The following is a 20,843-nucleotide window of genomic DNA, read 5'->3' on the forward strand; positions in this document are numbered from 1 at the left end:
GAAAAAACAAACAAAAATAACGACTTTATTCGACTATTCCTTTTCTTCCTTGTAGGCCTGAGACGAGAGTTCAAGAGATTTCCACAACGCATGCTCGAGAATCGCGATCTCCTTCAACTACTTCAGTTCTCGCGCAAATGGAGGAGTGATCCAGATTATTATCTTAATTTGTGTTCCCAAGATGAACGATGGTTTTACAGGGTTGGAACAACATGAGGGTGAGTAATTAATTACTTAATTTTCATTTTGGGGTGAACTAATCCTTTAAATCAAAGTGTAATCGTTTCAAGTCAATCCCAGTTGAATCAGAAACCTGATAGAAAGGTGTTAAATGAAAATAAATCGTTTAAATAAAGTGAACAACATCAACAATAATATGCTATTTTGCATTTAGAGCACTAGAACAAGTTTTGGTCCTTGTCATTTTTACTCAAACATTACAGGTGTATGTGGGTTTAATTACGCGTATTATGCCATAATACCAACCACTTTGTGTCAAGAAAGAGATGTATTTCATTGTGTATTCACTCTGATGGGCAAAATGATTCAAGTTTTATACCGCATGAGGGTGTAAAGATGTGAAAGATACGTATGGCTTCTACTGAATATGGAGAACTTAAAAGTAGGACGTTTAAAAATAGTGTACTGAATCTCTGTGGTCACATTTCAGTGTAAGTACTGAACTAAAAAAAAATGTTTTTCTTTCGGCCTGGGACTGGGTCACATAACTCTTAATTTGATTTATAAGTTTATAGAATTATAGATAGTTGTATCTTTTAAAATTGATCTCTCTATCAGTATATAAACGTGAATCTCAGGCAATGGGAAATTTACAATAAACTTGTGTTTCAGTCACAGCACATAAAAGATTCCCCTGAAATTACATTCTCCTCAATTATGACACTAAAAGATATTGTTATAGCTTCCTTAAAGGAAGTGAAACTGGGAAATTAAAATACAGATTAAAAAGTTTGGTCATGGGATGCCATGCTCACTCCTTGAATATTGACATTACGGCAGCTTTCATGAAAAAAAAAGCCATGTTTGGTGTAACAACACAATCTGACCCCCAGCTTCCTCCATTTGCAGCATCATGGGATAAACGGACATCTCTTCTCCCACATATTTGTTTGCAGAATCTGACACTGATGGGCTGGGTTGTTGAAAGATGAGGGGAATTCAGACATCTGACTAATCTAACACTCATCTGACTAATCTCATAAAATAAAACTTCCTTAGATTGCATGTTGATCTGACAGGTATTTGCGGAAATCTCTTTATCATTGATCATGTTATTGCATTAAACATAATAACCTAAATCAATTGTTATAAAGAAACATTGCAATAGTAGTATCCTGTGCAGATTCTGAATTTTATTGCATTTTACAATATGTCCCAACTTTTCTGGAAATGGGGTTGCATACAAAGCAAACAACAGGGCACTGGTGAAATAATAAGACGAAGCAATCTTTGATAGCAATCTTTCATTTGAAAGTCACGTAAAACCGCAATTTCCCATCTTAAAAATATATCTAAAATACGTCATATGCTCTCATCGACGAATGCTTAACAATTAGTTCATGCGTTCATGACTGCAAGGCTAATCTTGAGTAACCGCAAAAAGGTTAATTAGATGTAATTCATTATAACTTTCTGTTTGTTTGCAAGACAAGTTTTCCTTTGCAAAGCAGGTCGAGTTTGTTTGCAAAATGCTGGATTTTATTTATTTTTTTAATCTTGGTTTGATATTAACTCCATGTGCTATAGATTTCTTGCATGATGTTACATGTGCATGTATTTGTGATTTTCACTTGTTCTGTTGTGTTTGTCCTCTAGGGGGCGAGAGTGTTCTTGTTGTGTGTTTCCTTATTAGGGACTGATCACCGGCACCTGTGATTTCGTGGATGTTTGGCATAAGAGGTCCAAGCGGTCAAATCTGAGCGGGCGAGGTTCTCCGGCGGCTTCCTGTCCTCCTTCGTTGTGTTCTATTTTTTTTTTTTTTTTTATTATTTTTGATGAATGTCTATATCGTATTTTTTTTGTAATAAATTTCCTATGGAGCTGAGTTGAGCTTTGTTGGCTTCATTGTGTTGCGGCTGCGGTCATAACACATGATGTGAGACATTTTTGTTTTGAACAAATCTGACCAAGGCTACATTTATTTGATTAGATTGATAATTTTGTGATATAGGCTATTGTTACGATCCAAAACAACTGATTTCTATTCAAATACATAGAAAAATGAAATCTATTCCTGTGATGTGATGTCATAGCTGAATTTTCAGCACTCAAGTCTCATGATCCTTCAGAATCAATCTGATATACTGATTTGTTGCTCAAGAAACATTTCTTATTATTATCAATGTTGAAAGCAGTTGTGCTTAAACTTTTGTGTCAACTGTGATACATTTATTTCAGCATTCTTGATAAAAAGATCAAAACAATAGCATTTCTTTTCATCATCTTTACATCATCTTTTGTAACATTATAAATGCATTTGCTATCACTTTTAAAGAATATAATGCAGCCTTGCTGAATAAAAGTATGAAAATCTGACCCAAAACTTTTAAACAGTACTGTACGTATATATATATATTTGATTCGATCATGTAATCTTACGTGCTAATCTGCAATGATGGAAACATCCTGTTGTGGCTTCCTTTGCAGGTAAAACTACGCTTACCTTTCTGAGTTGGGGGTTACCCTTGCCTTGTGACTCATCTTTGGGTTGGGTTTGTGGGTGGGGGACTATGTTATATGCAGAAAGTTAAATAATTAATGGACTGATTTTTTTTAATGATTGTTAAATTTTAATAGTTATGGAAAGCATACACACACAACATACAGGTGACCTTCCAACAATCCGCACATGCTTAAAGTCTGATGAACACGGGTCACGGGACACCTTTTTTGAGCTATAGCCCATGTTGCCAGGCAATGTTGCTTGGGGGCTTTCCCATTGAAGATGGGCAACAAATTTCTATCTGGAAACTTTAGATCGGTCTTGGGCCCTGTGTCTCACCTGGCACAGGTTTTTTTTACTTGTGGGAGACACTGTTTTTATGATTTTTTTGTGTGTATGTGTGTGTGTTTTAAAACTGTCCACTTGTGTTATGTTTGGATTGGATTGTAGTTTATGTATTTATTTAAACACATAACTGAAGCACTTTGTTAAAACAAAGACAAATATTACATTCGAAATAAAAATAAAATAATTAAACTAAAATGAGATCGCAATGTCTTAGAAATGTGTAGTGCTTATTGAGACTATGGAAGCTACATAAGAAAAAAAATCTTGTTTTGGTAATTTATAATAAAGATAATGTCAAAATAATGAGATAAATAATCACATACTAAGTCAAAATTAAGAGATAATTGACTTTGTCACAATTATGATTTAATCTAATTCTTTCGACTTTTTATGTCAAATTTGAATTTCTCATATTATTAATTATTAATGTAAGTATTTTGACTATGTCATATTATTATATTATATCATATATATATATATATATATATATATATATATATATATATATATATATATATATATATATATATGAAGAGTTCAGATGCAAAAGCCTCTAAGTGCCATTTGAAATTTTCTTCTAGAATGATCATTTTTATCAAGCTTGTATATTTAAGTTCAGTAATTTCACTTAAATTGCAATGAGGATTACCTATTAATTGTCATTTAAGGGAAATTACTGAACTTGAATATATAGGCTTGATAAAAATGATCATTTTAGAAGAAAATTTCCAATGGCACTTAGAGGCTTTTGCATCTGAACTCTTCATATATATATATTATGTCAACTTTTTATTTCATAATTATGCCTTAATTAATAATTTGTCATAACTGTGATGCCTATAAGGCTTTCTCGTGAATGATTTGTGTGTGTGTGTGTGGCAGAAATGGGTTTCGGAATGTTTGAGACATTTCAACTAAAAATACTTTAGTATGAGTGTGTCTTGAAGATGAAGAATTCACTGCAAAATAAAAAGCTTAACAACAAACTAAGCATTAATAGCCTATATACATACAGACCTAATAGTATATAAAATGAGATCAATACGAACTCTAGTGGGATTTTTACTTTAGGGGCAAATGAGGTAACCAACCTGCACCGTGACGTCAGAACCGGAAGCCCCAACTTCCGGCAACCACTCCCACATATACGTCACGTCGGATTGACCAAACCCGGAAGTGAAGATGGCGACCGCCTACGAGAGGTTCAACCTGTAAGTTGAAACTTTTATTCGAGCACAGTGACATATATAAACGCATACAGTGCTTAGTTTCACTTTAAAGAATGTCAGCTTGTTAAATGACAGCGTCTGTGTGCGCTGTCAGGGTGTGTGGTTGTCTGTACAGGCCAGTTTTATGTTGTTGTGCAAGCTGCACAGGCTTAAGCCGTTCATAGACAGTTCAGATTGGCTGTGTATCAAAACCCAATGAGCTGCCTGTCTATACAAAATGTTCGAGCCGAACCTTTTCACTGCATTTAGCCAATACAACACACCTGTGATGCGCCAAATGCTGTCTAGGCAGCTCACAGGTTTATTATGAGACTGTGGTGGGTCTGGATTAGATGCAGTCTAAGTTGCTCATTTTTGTCTGCTTAAAATGCACTGAAGCACAGATCTTGTTTCAGTGCTGCATTTGTGTAAAGCTGCCGTTAAACTGTTAATCCCTTTCAGTCAATTCCTGCTATACACTTTTTTTGTACAGTATGACATCTACTATTTCTTTGAAATATTACATTATATATGAAAAAGCCACCGAGAACCATTAGAAATGTATATAAATATCTAGTATGACTTGGTATATATATATATATATATATATATATATATATACTGTTAAAATTGTGCTTCATTTAAGAGGTGAAACTGCAGGCACCATTGAAAGGGAAGTAAACCTGAATGGAATGTCACTAGCCCACACCTTACATCGACATGGTTTGTTGTTGGTTGGTTTTCAGACACTGATATACGTTACAGTGGTTTGTCTAAATTTTGAGTCACTGAGTAACATGTTTTTCCTTTTTTTTCCTCAAGGATATTATTTTCATGACAAAAAAATCTTATATGGGCTTTTTTTTTCCTTCAATAAAACCATTATGTCAGAAACATAATTTGGCCCATAAGAGTCTCTATGTACTTTAAAGTCACCATGAAATCAAACTTGACAATTCTTGTATTTATGGAAGATTTCAGTATCAAATGATTTATCAATGCACATTATTATTTTAATTCGTGTGCCCTTATAATCTTTAATCAAAATAACTTCCCATTTCAGTCCCGACAATGACATCTCTTCAGTTCTCTGATGATTTGTTTACTGGTGCGAGGGTGGTACAACCTGTCAATCACAGGAGACAGCAATAGCAAAGTTAAGTCCCGGACAAAACATTTTTTCCTGTTCGAGAAGCTGTTTCACGTCACAATAGGAAAAGAAAAGACCATCACAACTTTTGTTTCATCTCGATTTAAAAATATATATAATATTTTAAGAAACAAAATACTACCATGATGTGTCTTTCTGTACGTTTCACAACTTTTTTAAATTGCTTTTATAATGATTTTTTTTTACATCACAGTAATGATAAAATGTGCTTAATTTTCATAATAATTTTACAATGCAAAATTATTTAAATGTAATGCTAAAAAAATGACATTTGATTTAATTATTATTTATTTAATGTATTTATTTTATTTGCTGTAGTGACCCCAGACATGTTCTTTACAGTCTTTTAGGTTCACCATTATGTGTCCTAAAAACCAAAATATAAATGATTGTTTGCATCAGCTTTGATTATGAAATGTGCCCTTATTATTGTATAGCCTACTTTTTTTGATGTACAGTAAGCCTTTGAGTCTTATGCATGGCCTCTTGCATAATAAAAAGAACATTGCCAGTGGTATTGCAGAAAAACTATAAAGGCATTAAACCTTGCACCATAAGCACTGTGTGTGCTTAGACTCATTACCCATTTTGATTCTTTATTCTCTCACCACTAAAACAAAGAGTGTAGTGGTGGTGGGTGAAAAGTGTTTGGTACTTCAGACAGTGCACTTTACAAGGCATGACATGTACATGAAATGTACACGATACAAATTTCAATAAACACATGACATGATACAGAATATACACAATACAGGATTTATTGTGGCTGTGTGTTTTGTCATACTGACACGAGACACGGTATATGGCTACACTTTATTTTAAAGTGATGTAGTTCCATTCGACTCTCTCAAATACTTAGTATAATGTACTTAGTATTAGTAATATAAATTAACTACATGTATTTACTATAGAGTTACGGTAAGGTTTATGTTTGGTTTACTGGTAATTATTATGCATAATTTAATGTAAGTACATGTTGTACCGTGTAAATCACCTTAAAATAAACTATAACCCAAGACACAGTTCTATAGTTGCCTGTACTTGTGTTACCTGATCAATTGGCTCTGGGAATTATGAAAATACCAAGTTGTTGGGTCATCTTAACATACTGACAAATTCCTCAGTCGTATTATGCACTAATGGTTAATGAGGCAGAGGTTAAGCACAGGATGCCTTCCTCGTTGCCGACACGTTAAGTGGTGCACAGAAATTGGTTGCTCAGCATTTTGGCAAGGAAGGAAGACTCCAGCCATAAAAGTGGGACACACACATAGGATGTGATGTGTTACTGAAACAGATTCTCAAACTCATCACACTGTCGAAACTTGCACAAAGAGATAATCCAATCTTTCTCTAGTCTCGTCTCAATTTTATAAAAATATGCACAGCTGAAATTAAAAAGTATTTAATTTCTGACTTATGACACTGCTGATATCTGGGCTCTCCAGATGGTCTGAGATGAGATTGTCTTTATAGCTATGATGTTTCCGACAATATTTCGTCTTGTGAAAGCTTTTGAATGGTCAAAAGCTTCTCAGTGTTGTTTGTCTTCACTCAGTACTCTTTAGCACATTTTCAATAATCTTGCAATTTCCTACCAGAATGCAAAACTAGCTATCTTCCACATGCTAACCAGCCAAACCCTGACCCCTTGTTTTATATAGGTAAAATTTGTGTGTTCATCCGCACAATGAGAAGAGACTCAGAATAAGATGTGCTGCTCTCAGTTTAATCAGAAATAGTTGGGCTTAAAAAATAGAACATGATTGCTTATTTTGGTCTTTTCTGCTTTTCATAGGCATGCAACACCTGAGAAGTTCTACATTGAGGCTTGTGATGATGGAGCTAATGACGTGTTGGTTATTGATAGGGTGTCCACCGAGATGACCCTTGCAGGTACGGTTTGATGACTAATACGATTGGAAGCCAGTCTAAATTATTAAATAAAATTTTATATAAAATTTGTATAATGCTGTTATAATACTCTTTGGTGTCCTATATTTTTTTTTTAAAGCATAAAGCACAAATTTACAGGACAACTACTGAAAATGTTTGATCAACTTTGTCTATTATAGGATTACATGATCATATTACATATCAAATCCAAAAATTGTCTAAAAGTCTCAGACTAATATTTCTCAATATTACAGTTTTACTTTATTTTTTATCCTTGCTGAGCATAAGAGACTTCTTTCAAAAATATCTTACCAACCCCAAACTATTATATATTGCTAAACAATTGGCAAACCACCAAACTTGGGTGTTTAAAGTATACTTCTAAATGTCTCAAATTTCAATAACAGGATTACTAAAAGCGAATAGCATATAAAACATCTCGTATACAATGTAGTTTGTCTTCCTGAGGTTGGCGATGAACATTTTCTGAAGGTTAAGCGCCTCATTTCTCTGTCCATATAAAAAGTACAGTGAAAGATTTATAGTATGGGCTGCTGTGATCTGACATTTATGCAGAGCTTCAACTTGCAAGAGAATCAGACCTTTCAAGTGTACTGGCATTGATTAAAAGTTATGGAAGCTATTTAGATTTTGTCATAGTTTCTGTTTTAATCTTGACCTCCCTGCAAAGTGACATTTTATCATCACTGTCACTGTGACATTTTGCATTTAAGGTAGTTGCTTTGTTAAAGATAGATCCCAGAAATTGCAGAGCACTGCGCTGTTACTTCATTATGCTGGAGCAGAGAAGTATATTAAAGGGGACCCCTATTATGCCCTTTTTTTAATGACTTGATTTTGAGGTCTATTAGATAAGGTTTTCATGTTTAAATGTAAAAAAAAACATTTACATTGTTGCAGCACCTCATTAATGCTCTGGGCGGAATTCAAATCCATTCAGCCATTTTTTTTTTTTTTTTTTGATATTTAGAAGAATTTTAGTAGCCAGACAGTTTCTGGTCTCATTGACTTCCATAGTATTTTTTTTTCCTACTATGGAAGTCAATGAGACCAGAAACTGTCTGGTTACTGATATTCTTCTAAACATCAGAAAATCGGCTGAATGCATTCGAAAATGGTAAAAATGAGCGTATTTCCAAAAAAAGTGGAGTATCCCTTTAAGAAAGACAACATGTTCTATGCAAATGAAACATTCCTCAAATTATTCCAGTAACATTTGTTTTAACATAGTTTAAGTTATCAGTAAAATATAAACTATTGATTAAATTATCAAATTGTCAGTAATATGTTCTCACTCTGCGACTGGCGCCGTCTTTGATTCAATAGGAAACGTTGGATCGCTGCCATAGTTGGTCGCTTACTGGACACCACCATGCTAACACATTTACAGATCTTTACCATTTATAGCCAAATTGTTTGCCAGATTTTTAATTATCATGAGTGATTGCTGGTTTAAACGCTTTAGGAACATTACGAAATAGCCTAGGCTACCACCATATTAGTTCTGATACCAAGTAAAGTCAACTTTATAAATTGGCCTGTATCCATTGCGAACATATTTTATTATTAGTCCTAAAATGTCCAGAACATAAAATCATTGTTGAGCCACTACATTGTCAACATACCATATTTTGACTTGTACTGCACTGATTTCTAAAGACTGCTGCACAGTGGCGGCGACTAGCGTCTTGAGCTCTAACAACGCTAAGAGAGAGTTTACAAATCCAGCTAAGTGTGACTTACAGAAGATATACTTTGCGTATGAACGTGTCGGAAATCATGCCTTAAGGTTAAGAGAGCGAGGTTAAGGAATAGGTTAAGAGCTACTTAGCGATAAGAACGTTTTGGGGAACCGGTTTAGTTCCTGTCTCTTTAAAGCGCCTCTTTTGAAAAGTGCAATGTGCTCTTATTGTTTATCTGGATCAGTATGTTGTGATTGGTCAACCACTTTGAATTTTCGGAAATGTCACACACCTTACCATAATCACGAGTTTCAACTCATTACTAATGCAAATCAACCAGGCCTGAATTTTTATGGATGAATTGTGTGGAAATTATTTCAATCAGGGATATTGTGACATGTATTTCCCAGAAAAAACTCAAGATTGTTCATTGTCGAGTCATTTCAGGGAGTTCAGAAACAGTGATTACTGATATACTAAATAACTCCCTTTGGTGTGACTTTGTAATTTGTAACTTTGCAGACCTTTTTCATGCTCAAACAGCAACATTACACACTAAAGAAAGTTGAAAAAAAGCATAATAGGACTTCTTTAAATCTCCCCAATCTGCAAAATGTGTTACTGTTATTTATATGTTGCATTAATGTTTTTTTTCTTCTTGAAGGTATTAAGGACATCCCCCCCTCAGGCGTAACCAGGCCCATTTGTGGAATCATGGGAACTGTTCGCCTTGTGGCTGGTATTTCCCATATTATAATGTTCCACATACAGTAGAATTCAGAACGTTAATTGTATCACGTACATTTTTGCTTACCGTGACGCATGACTTTTTTTTGGCTTCTCAGGGATGTACCTTATAGTCATCACCAGGAAGAGGAAAGTGGGCGACCTGTTTGGCCACACTGTGTGGAAAGCGGTGGAGTTTGATGTGATTTCTTATAAGAAGACCATTTTGCACCTCACAGATATTCAGGTCATCAAAGTCCCTAACGTCAACTTTCAGTTTAATGCTGATGTTTGTGACACCTTGAATAGAAAGTGGGCCTTAAATGTCAATTATTGTTTGATGAGTCGTAACCAAAGTCGTAACCAAAGGTTTCCTGCTATGCCTTTTTTCTATTTATAGTTTACTCAGAAGTGCTGTGATAACAACACAGCAGATTTAGCCCCAGTTTGTGAAAGCGGGATGTACTCGTACTGTAAATTTTTCATTTGAGCCCACGCTCAGAGCTCAGTGATATCTCATTACAGTGTTGTATACTTGCTGCATTATTTAGCAAGGCTAAGACTTCGGCTGAAATGCTGGCTTTGGATACAGACGGTGAGTAGACCAGCAATGGGCACAGGCAATGTTTCCTGCTAGAGTAGAAAAAGTGCCTGGAAGGCTTGACTAACTAGACCGATAAAGTACTCCAAACACCTCTTAACCTTCAGAAGAATAAAGCAAGGAAGGGTTCGAGTCTAATTGCATTGTTTTGTCTCAAAATATGCCCGACCACAATTTAATGAGAAAATGCAAGGACATTTTGCATTCTCATCGTTGTTTGCATCCAAAGTATGATTATATCCTTACTAGTAAGACACTGAGATCAAGTTGCCACACGTTTACTAATCTGTTTGATTCCATGCATGAATTGTCTACATAATGATATATGTTAAATATTGTGAAATTTTGATAATGAATGGGCATTGAGATGAGCATAATTGAATAACTGTAAAAGTTTCTGCTGAGGACTCAATCCTTATTCCACCCCATTCACAGAGTCAGAGCTTAGGCTAGTGATCACTGACCGCGGAAGGGATATACACAGACTTGAAGTCTTGCCATTGGCCTAGAGCATAGTTTTGGCACCTGCACATTTAGCAAAGCTTGTTTTCAGTAAGAATGAATGAATTGTGCCAAAGTAATATTTCCGTGAGTGCTGTGTGATGCATTGGAGCATATTAACTTGTGAACATGCATGATTTGAATATATGTGCATAAACCTCAACTACAAAATTACCATCAGACTTTGAACATGACAAACTTCTTTTTTTTTTTTTGTCAAAGTCATGGCTTTAGCAGATCTGCCCCGGTTTCACAGACAAGACTAAAATGTATGTTTGAGCTGTTTTAACTGAAAGCAACTTGCAAGAATATATCTTAAATCTGTCTCTTGATGCACACCAGTAGTGTTTTTTTTATGCTTGCATGTTTATAAAAGCTACTTAAATATTCTTATTAAACTAAGACCTAATCCTGGCTAAATCTAAATCCTGTCTGTGAAACTGGGCCTTTAAGTGTTTATGAGAGAGATGCCAGTTCAGATTTGTCCCACATTATATTGTGACCCAAATTTGCCTATCGTCTATTATAAATTTAGCAGAAGTCATTTTTTTTTTCATGAATTTTCAACAAAAATATAAAAAAATTAGCTGAAAAGAGAGAAACAGATCATTCAATTATATTAATGATACATTAATAATATAAACAATTGTTTTATTATTAGTAGTATTATTGATGATCATTAGTTGTTTCATAAATAAATTTATAATTTAAGGCAAGGCACTACAGGCAAAAACACAGTCAGAAAGCTCCACTTCAGCAGAACTTAACAGGTTTATTCCTATCTATATTCTGAAGGTTTTTACAGAGGGAATTATCTAATTTACTGATTTTATACAACATTTTATTCCTAAATATATATCAATTCTGTCCGTTGACAGTATTTTCTGATTTATAGAGGGATATAAAGTAATATCCAAAATCCCCTCTGTAAAAACCTTTACTCTAATATGTCAATTTTATAACCTGACTTCATCCAATGTTCAGATTTTTGTTCTAGAATTGTATGCAAATTAGTGCATATTTAATCAGATAGTGCCTTATTAAACTTAACATTTAACATTTTTTTTTCAATTCTTAATAGTATTAATTAACTGGGGAAGTTTGGTGTCTATCTATACATTTTTACCTGGGGTGTCTTGCCTTAATAATAAAATCAAAATATATACAAATAGAATTAATATATTATCAATGTATTTAATTATTATTAATGCATAATACATTCGTAAAAAATAATACTTTATGTTTGTATTTACCTTATCTTTATATTTTATGTGTGTTTCAACTGCTACTGTTCAAATGTAAAAACATTTATAAATCATAATATTAATTTTCAAAAGTGTACCTTTAAATAATTTGGACATTTTCAAAAGGACTTTTTAATAGTTAATTTTTTTTAAACAACAAATCTATATATTCTATCATATTGACCATCATTGTAAGGTTTACTTTTGGTTATATTGCTAGGTTTTAATATCAAGTTAATTATTGCTCACCCCCATCTTCTCTCCATTATATCCTGTACTTTCTTTACTTTTTCATGAACAAAATTTCCAAAATGCCCCAATTAATTAAGTACTAAAAGAACAACCCTAGTCTTATTTCTGTTCGAATCATGTATTGCATATAATCTTATTCAATGGCTGTTTCCTTCTCACAGATGCAAGACAACAAGTCATTTCTGACTATGATTAGCAGTGTACTCAATACAGACGGTTTCTACTTCTGCACGGACTATGACCTGACCCACACCCAACAGCGCCTGTCCAACACCAGCCCGGACTTCCAGGAGATGAGCCTGCTAGAGAGGGTGAGACTTCATATGAGAGTGAGCGAGTGATGATGGCAGAAGAGAGACAGAGCCGTTTGAGGTTTCATTGGCAGAGAGAGAAGTAGAGCACAGCAGGGTCAGCTCATTGTCTCAATCCACATCCCTAATTTACAATAAAGGGCCGTCACAGGAGACGTGCCATCTCTTTGTAAACTAGATTTGCAAAGCTCTTGTTTTACAAGAGCACTTGCTGACATGCGGGCACACACTGTTTTCCCTCATGCTTTGTTTTCAAAGCCAGATTTTGTGCTTTTCAAGTTTTGTGCGTTCCAACTTTCTGAGCATATTCGGTTGCATTGTTCATCATGACTTGCAAAATGACAATAACTTCTCAGGGGATCTCTGGACTGGAAGTTGTTTAGTTTTTGGTCTTCTCTCTTGTCTCTCCACATAGGCAGACCAGAGGTTCGTGTGGAATGGAAACCTTTTAAGAGAAATCGTCTCACAGCCTGAGGTATTAAAATGTTCCTGATACATAAAACATTAAACATATGAGAAAACCATGCATGCTTAATCACTGGTTCCCCTTTTCAGCTGCATAAATTTGCATTTCCTGTCATCCACGGATGTATCCTTTAAGATTATTATTATTCTTTATTTTACCTTGACTGTCTGGTTAATGAAAAATAATTGGACTTGATTAGTTTAAAATCCATAATCTACAAATAAATTTAATTTAGCAAGGGGATTGCACATGTCATTTGCTAAATGACACACTAGTTGTAAAACCATGTGATATTGAGGCTTAACCCATTGCTCCAGTTATTGTGATGAAGCCATGCTGCATCAATGGGAAGGTGTTTCAGTGGATCCTCATCTCTAGACGGAGCTGTTTTAGAGCGGGGGTCCGATATTATGTCAGAGGTCTGATATATTCAAGCTTTTCTACATATGCACACAGTTGTCTTCACTGCAGATATTATAATTTTCCCCTGCACCCCAGGCATTGACTCTGAAGGACATGCTGCTAACTTCGTTGAGACAGAACAGATAGTCCAGTACAATAATGGCAGGGCGTCCTTTGTGCAGGTGGGTTGAAATAACTGTTGGCCTTTATTAGAAGGATAGGTGACACTTTACTTGAAGCAAAGTAATTGCTTAATTATGACATTTTTAATGCAGATATGACATTGTTTGAGATGTCTTTGTTATGCCAATACATCATAACCTGTCAGTGTCTTGGTAATGACCATTTGACATTACTAAGACAACGCAACCTGTCATAAATATGACATAGCAGATTAATTATCAACCTTAAGAAACCTCTTAGCTTTATGGGTTAACATTACATTAAGTGTCATCTTGTTGGTTTTGACATTGGCTGTCATGAGGCCAAGTAAAGTGTTACCGAAGGATATTTGTTGTTGACCTCTTAAAACTCACCCCAATTTTGCTCTTTTACTCTCCTCTTACGCAGACTCGAGGCTCCATGCCCTTTTTTTGGTCTCAAAGACCCAACCTGAGGTACAAGCCCAAACCACAGATAAGCACCGAAACCAATCATGTAAGACCACATATCTATCTATCTATCTATCTATCTATCTATCTATCTATCTATCTATCTATCTATCTATCTATCTATCTATCTATCTATCTATCTATCTATCTATCTATCTATCTATCTATCTATCTGTCTATCTGTCTATCTGTCTGTCTGTCTGTCTGTCTGTCTGTCTGTCTGTCTGTCTGTCTGTCTGTCTGTCTGTCTGTCTGTCTGTCCGTCTGTCCGTCTGTCCGTCCGTCTATCTGTCCGTCTGTCTGTCTGTCTATCCGTCTGTCTGTCTGTCTGTCTGTCTGTCTGTCTGTCTATCAATCGTGTCTATCAATCGTTTCTGTCTGTCTGTCTATCTGTCTGTCTGTCTGTCTATCAATCGTGTCTGTCTGTCTGTCTGTCTGTCTGTCTATCTATCAATCGTGTCTGTCTGTCTGTCTGTCTGTCTATCAATCGTGTCTGTCTGTCTGTCTGTCTATCTGTCTGTCTGTCTATGAATCGTGTCTGTCTGTCTGTCTGTCTGTCTGTCTATCTGTCTGTCTGTCTATCTATCAATCGTGTCTGTCTGTCTGTCAATTCAATTCAATTCAAATTGCTTTATTGGCATGACTGTACATATTACAATATTGCCAAAGCTTGTAACACATAGTATAGTGAAGACAGTAATAATAACAAAGTATTATTATGTCTGTCTGTCTATCTATCTATCTATCTATCTATCGTACGTGTCTATTTTATCTGGTTGCAGATGGATGGATTCAGGAGGCATTTTGAATCCCAGGTTCTCATTTATGGCAAACAAGTGATTCTAAATTTGGTAAATACATTTGTAATTTGTTCTTGTGGTAGAATATTTCAGAAGATTTTAGCCATTGGTCACAAAGCTTAAGATATTTGCTTTGTCTGTAGGTGAATCAAAAAGGATCTGAGTTGCCCCTTGAACAGGCCTTCGCCAAAATGATCAACAGCATGGAAAACGGACTCATCAAGTACATAAACATTTTTTTTACATGTTTGGCAATTAAGGCAATTACTATTGCTCATACTTGGATTTGGGTTTTTGACAAACCCTTAAAACTGAGTATTACACTGTCAAATCACATGCCTCAAATCATTCATCATCATGATGAGAAGTGTGCTCTTTGACCAAAACACTGTAAAAACAGTAGTATTTTGAAATATTAGTACAATTAAAAAAACTGTTTTCTTTTTTAATATACTTTAAAATATTCCTGTGATGGCAAAAATGAATTTTCAGCATCATTACTCCAGTCTCCAGTTAAATGATCCTTCAGAAGTCATTCTTATATGCTGATTTACTGTTTTCTTGAACAGAAACATTTCTTATCAATGTTGAAAACAGTTAAGCTACTTATGGTAATATTTTGTGGCAACCCTGATCATTTTTTCCCAGGGTTCTTTGATTAATAGAAAGTTGAACAGCATTTCTTTAAAATAGAAATCTTTTGTAGCATTATGAATATTTTTACTTGTCTAACCTTTACTTAAAAGCAGATATATAATGATCATATATCAGATCTTTCTATTTGCCTCTTGTATTTAACTGTGTAGTGACACTTGTGTTTCATTTAAGGTACATAGCCTTTGACTTTCACAAAGAGTGCAGTAAGATGAGATGGCATCGCCTCCAGATTCTCGTTGATGCAGTTTCTGATATGCAAGACGAGTTTGGGTTTGTATTTATTTCTGTACTGTCATTTCTATAAATTTACATAGGAAATATTACATAAGAAGCTTTTGGAGATGACCTAAAGACGATACGTCTGTGAAGAGAGGGTGGAAAGTCTGATGTGTAGATAATATGCAAGTCATTTAATCAGGACTGTGGTCTCTGATGTCGTCACTGGCTGGCTTTGATCTGGTTCCTGAATGTTGATTCTGCAGGTACTTTATGGTGAGCTCAGACGGGAAGGTGTCGTCCGAGCAGTCTGGAACCTTCCGCAGTAACTGTATGGACTGCCTGGACCGCACCAACGTCATTCAGAGCCTGCTGGCCAGACGCTCCCTTCAGAGCCAGCTACAGGTAAAAGACCGCATCACGAATATAGCCTCGCCCTAACTAGGTGTGATGCAATTGAGGACACTTGCGTACTTTTTGTCGCTTTCTGCAGATTTTCTTTGTCAGTGAAGGAAACTTACTAGCAACTTGATGCGTCATGTCTTTTTAGGAAGTGTAAACAGTGATATGGGTCCATAATGTGCATGACAATTGGTTTGTCATTATGTGTCATTTGTGAAATTAGATAATCCCCTCTGTAAAAACCTTCAGAATATAGATAGGAATAAACCTGTAAAGGTTGGTGTCATTTTGAGAAAACAGCCTTTAAAGATATTGACAGATGCATGAAAACTGTGTTTTTGCCTGTTAGTGCCTTGCCTTAAATTATAAATGTTAAAAATCATTATTTATGAAACAACTAATACTGCTAATAATGTCATTTCAGAGGATGGGTGTCCTCCATGTAGGCCAGAGGATTGACGAACAGGCTGATTTTGAGAAGATTTATAAGAACGGTGTGTTTATATTTCTAGAAATGACTTTAATACACATAAATTCTCCTGTTATCGACCGTAAATAAAGCAACTCTTTTTTTTTCTCAGCGTGGGCAGACAATGCCAATGCCTGTGCTAAACAGTATGCAGGAACAGGAGCCCTGAAAACTGACTTCACCAGGTACTCATCCCACACTCCTTTGAGAATATCTTCTGTTGTGTACGTCTACCGTTTTAACCTTCGACTTTGACCTCAGAACCGGGAAGAGGACCCATTGGGGCTTGGTAATGGACGGCTGGAACTCAATGATCCGTTATTACAAGAATAATTTCTCAGACGGGTTCAGACAAGTGCGTATGACGTATTTGTCTTTATGTCTTTCAATCAGACCCAGTTTGCTGTGGTGAATTTTAAGTCATTGACTTTGCCCACAGGACTCCATCGATCTCTTCCTTGGAAACTATACAGTGGATGAAACTGATGGCTTGACGCCTCTGCACGTGCAGAAGGACTGGAAGTTCCTATTGGTCAGTGCTTTATGCATACTGCATTTAAGAGAATACGAATAAAAAGAGATCAATAGCATGATAAATGTAGTCCAAGCTGCTTCAGGCAGTCCTAACATTTAGATTTCAACACCACCAGCTGCTGGTCATTTTCTGCATATTTTATGTTGCCATTTCTCTGTAATTCCTTCCACAGCTTCCTGTTATTATGGTGGTGGCTTTCTCCATGTGCATCATCTCTCTCTTAATGGCTGGTAAGGTCATTATAATGCAAAGGATCAATGACATGACCCTATTTTTGTTATGTCCACATACATTAATTTATTCAAAAAGGTAATCCATTTAAGATTTATCTAATTTATACATGCAGTGACTTAAAAACGGCTCTTCGGTGATGAGCATGTTTTTAGTTTCTCAATTATAAAAAAAAGCCTCTTTAAAGCTACACTGTGTAACTCTTAGTTTATTCTTAGCTAAAAACACTTAGTTCTTTCAAAAATATATGTGCTCATTAATGTATATTTACTTCGTTCAAGTAATAAAGTATTCTCGTGAGTGTATAATATGCCATTGAAAATACATACGGGTAAGCGGTCGCCATGTTGCCCCTCCATCTTGAAAGTACATTAGCCAAAGAGGGACATACCCGTTAATTCAAGCTTCGCCTTTCGCGTTTACGTTTGAGTTAACACTAATGGACGAGGTCGAACTGGAAGCCATGTTAATCTTGTCCTACATTGGCCACCGTAGGAGTTAAAACGAAGTCGGAATTAAGAGGAACGGAAACTAATATTCACTGGATGGTCGTATACCTTTTCACCACTAGATGGTGGTAAAAATCACACAGTGTAGTTTTAAAGGGGTCCTATTGTGCTTTTTAGTGCGTGTTATGTTACTGTTTGAGCATGAAAAAGGTCTACAATGTTACAAAGCACAAAGTCACTCCAAAGGGAGTTACTCAGTATATCAGTAATCACTGTTTCTGAACTCCCTCGATTATAGTCTTGAGTTTCCTTCCGGGAATGTACACGCAATTTCCCTCATTTAAATAATTACCATTTTCCCATAAAGGTTTGTAAATAATAAAGGATCTGTACTCTCTATCAGGTGACACTTGGACAGAGACCCTGGCGTACGTGTTATTCTGGGGAATGGCCAGTGCTCTTACGACCGCTGTCATCGTGGTCAATGGACGAGAGTTTGTTGACGCACCCAAACTGGTCCAAAAAGAGAAGATGGATTGAGTATACAGACCTCATTCTTTCTGCTCTCTGTTTCTTCTTCATTTTCCTCCAAAAGTTTTTATTGACCTGCTCTCCACACTGTCCAGAGCAAGTATCCCTCCTATAAAAAAACTGTATTACCTTATAATTTCACAACACTTACTGTCACGCTACAAATTTCCATTGATTCATTTCAGACAAATTTCTTTACTAGTTTAGTTTCATCAGTTCAAAATTGCTCATGGGTTGCACAAGATCTCCAGCCTGTACGTGCATTGTGAACATAGCATCTTATTTCAAAGCTGTTGTGTTGTGACTTTTAGGAGATCAATCTAAATTGACCCGTTGTGAAATTCGAGTTCTTGTTTTGGCTCTAGAGTTCCTGCTTTATGATATTGTACACCGGACCTGTGCCCATTGGCCCAGTCTGTGGGTTGACAGATCAATGAAGGTTTATTCTAATTAGATTGCTATGCAAGTGAATGTTACATGATGCATCAGTGGCTCATCCCTTGGTTTTTACCAAATCTGTCCTGAAATCAGCCTTATGCATTGGTTATATTTTTAGTTCTTCTTTGCAGTGGCAGTTTGGGTTTTAATGTGGTTTCCTTTTGTTCTGCCAGCATGTTTATGGTTTTGTGTCCCTCATAAATGATAAAATTAGACCGCTCTTGGGCCACACTAGGGGGAGAGAGAAGTATTAAGCACTTTCTTTATGAGTTTACAGAAAAAAAATTGAACTGCACTTTCCTGTATGACTTCTTTATGCCTCTTTGTGGACCAATGAACACTAATTGAATGTTACCAGTTCAGTGGCAGTTCATTAGACGGAAATAGTCTTCAGATTACCTGTCAAATTTGCTCACACTTTTAATTGAATTCACTTAAACTATACTGACGATTGAAAAGGTATTCGCTTTTGATTTAATTTAGAGAGGTGGCTTCATGAACAGAATTAGAATAAAATTGTCATTTTTCACTTGCATGATGGTGCATTTCAAAATGTCTTACCTTTTAACCCACAAATTCCCTTTTATTTTGACAAATTTAAACACATTTAGTGAGGTTTTCTTCTTTTGTGGCAAATTAATTACTTTAAGGTCTTCCTTTTGAACTGATTACTACGTTTAGAACTGGATGCTTGTCAGTTTGGTTTAATGTAGACAAAGAATGTAGATTTTGATGCATTTATATCTGTATTTTGTAATCTTCTGCAAATGATAATACAAGCTTCAGTGACTGTCATGTGGGAAACATTTCAACAGGATATTGCGAATGCCAGTTTCATCGAATTCAATTGAGGCATATTTTATCCATTTGCTTTGTGTGTGAAGATGACAAGAATATGCAGTACAACTTGGAATTAAAATGACTGGATGGAAACAACACTAATAATTAAATCCTGTACGTTTGATGTTTACCTGTGTAAATCTGATGTGTAAACTGTACATTGGGAAGAAATTACGAATATATATATAAATATGAGTGTCATTGTACTGTACAGTGTAGTTTACAACATCATAGCTTTAGCACTTTCTGGTTGAGTTATTGATCAATCAAAGTGATGTTACTAATCACATTCTTCCATCACAGGGTTGGATGAATATGGATTTCATTACCCTAGATTATGTACTGCATCATTGTATTTCCAGGGTGCGGTGGTTTGAAGTGTGTTAAATGACATATTATCAATATTAATTGTGTTTTGTCTTGTTCCTGACAGTGTTTTAAATACTGTTTAATCTTCTTTCTCATCTGGTTTGATTAAGAGAATATATGCCTCAACATTACAGTGGGATTTATGATTACTGTGGTCATTATGAAATATTCAGTACGCATCCGTGATTTCAAGGGAATAATTTGAGCCATTACATCAGTTGTCTTTAATAATATATCAATCTTGTCCTTATCAGGCTCTTAACATCTACAGTTCTGGTGAAAAACCACACGGTTTAAGAATCTTGGTGTCATTTGCTTTTGAGTCATTGAGGTTTAAGTCAACCATTGTAACTGATGGATTCATTATGAAAACATGTTTAATAAATTCTACCAGTAAAGTGCTTGTTCTGCTCTTAATTAATGCAATTACTATTAACAGAGTGGAGTCACAAACATCTGAGTTCATGAGATTAGTCTTTTGTTTTCTATTCTTCAGTCAGCCTTGTTCTTCCATCCATGTAACATTAAATTAATCATTGGAATTAACTTATAACATACAGAGATTCCAATTCTTTCCGGTGACTTTGAAATGTTTCTGTTTTATATTAACTTTAATATTATTTTTTTTGTTTTTTTTTTTGCAAATGTCTCGATCTTTTCCCATCCTGATTTCATAGCGCCTCCATGTGGTTACCCATTGTATTCAAATTATTACCACGTAAAACATATTTAAGGCATTTTAAAACTAAATTCACAGACAGCAGTGAAATTCTTACTGAATTT

General features: G+C 35.4%; 2 protein-coding genes across 5 annotated transcripts in view; both read left to right on the top strand.

The window, feature by feature from the left end:
* gabbr1b (gamma-aminobutyric acid type B receptor subunit 1b) overlaps window positions 1–2,065 on the top strand; it is a 109,912-nt gene extending 107,847 nt beyond the window's left edge. For 2 of the 4 annotated variants that reach the window (XM_089123380.1, XM_089123379.1), the window contains exon 25: window positions 56–2,065. In XM_089123380.1, the coding sequence (XP_088979506.1) occupies window positions 56–149 (94 nt within the window). In that variant the 3' untranslated portion in view covers window positions 150–2,065. The remainder of the gene's footprint in view (window positions 1–55) is intronic. The other 2 variants (XR_016147475.1, XR_016147476.1) reach the window with 2 other exon arrangements.
* A 2,028-nt stretch (window positions 2,066–4,093) lies between these two features.
* On the top strand, window positions 4,094–20,461 carry sacm1la (SAC1 like phosphatidylinositide phosphatase a). Its single transcript, XM_039680981.2, has 20 exons — window positions 4,094–4,242; window positions 7,209–7,306; window positions 9,674–9,748; window positions 9,855–9,982; window positions 12,495–12,644; window positions 13,060–13,119; window positions 13,200–13,233; window positions 13,428–13,529; window positions 13,609–13,694; window positions 14,083–14,169; window positions 14,906–14,974; window positions 15,067–15,146; window positions 15,752–15,850; window positions 16,063–16,201; window positions 16,623–16,692; window positions 16,780–16,852; window positions 16,929–17,022; window positions 17,107–17,199; window positions 17,375–17,432; window positions 18,286–20,461. Exons 1-20 carry the CDS (start codon window positions 4,214–4,216, stop codon window positions 18,420–18,422), a joined length of 1,761 nt encoding a protein of 586 aa, XP_039536915.1. The 5' UTR covers window positions 4,094–4,213; the 3' UTR covers window positions 18,423–20,461.
* The last annotated feature ends 382 nt before the right edge of the window (window positions 20,462–20,843 follow it).

Source organism: Pimephales promelas, chromosome 18 (genome assembly GCF_988280905.1).
Source record: "Pimephales promelas chromosome 18, fPimPro1.hap1.1, whole genome shotgun sequence".
NCBI lineage: Eukaryota > Metazoa > Chordata > Actinopteri > Cypriniformes > Leuciscidae > Pimephales > Pimephales promelas.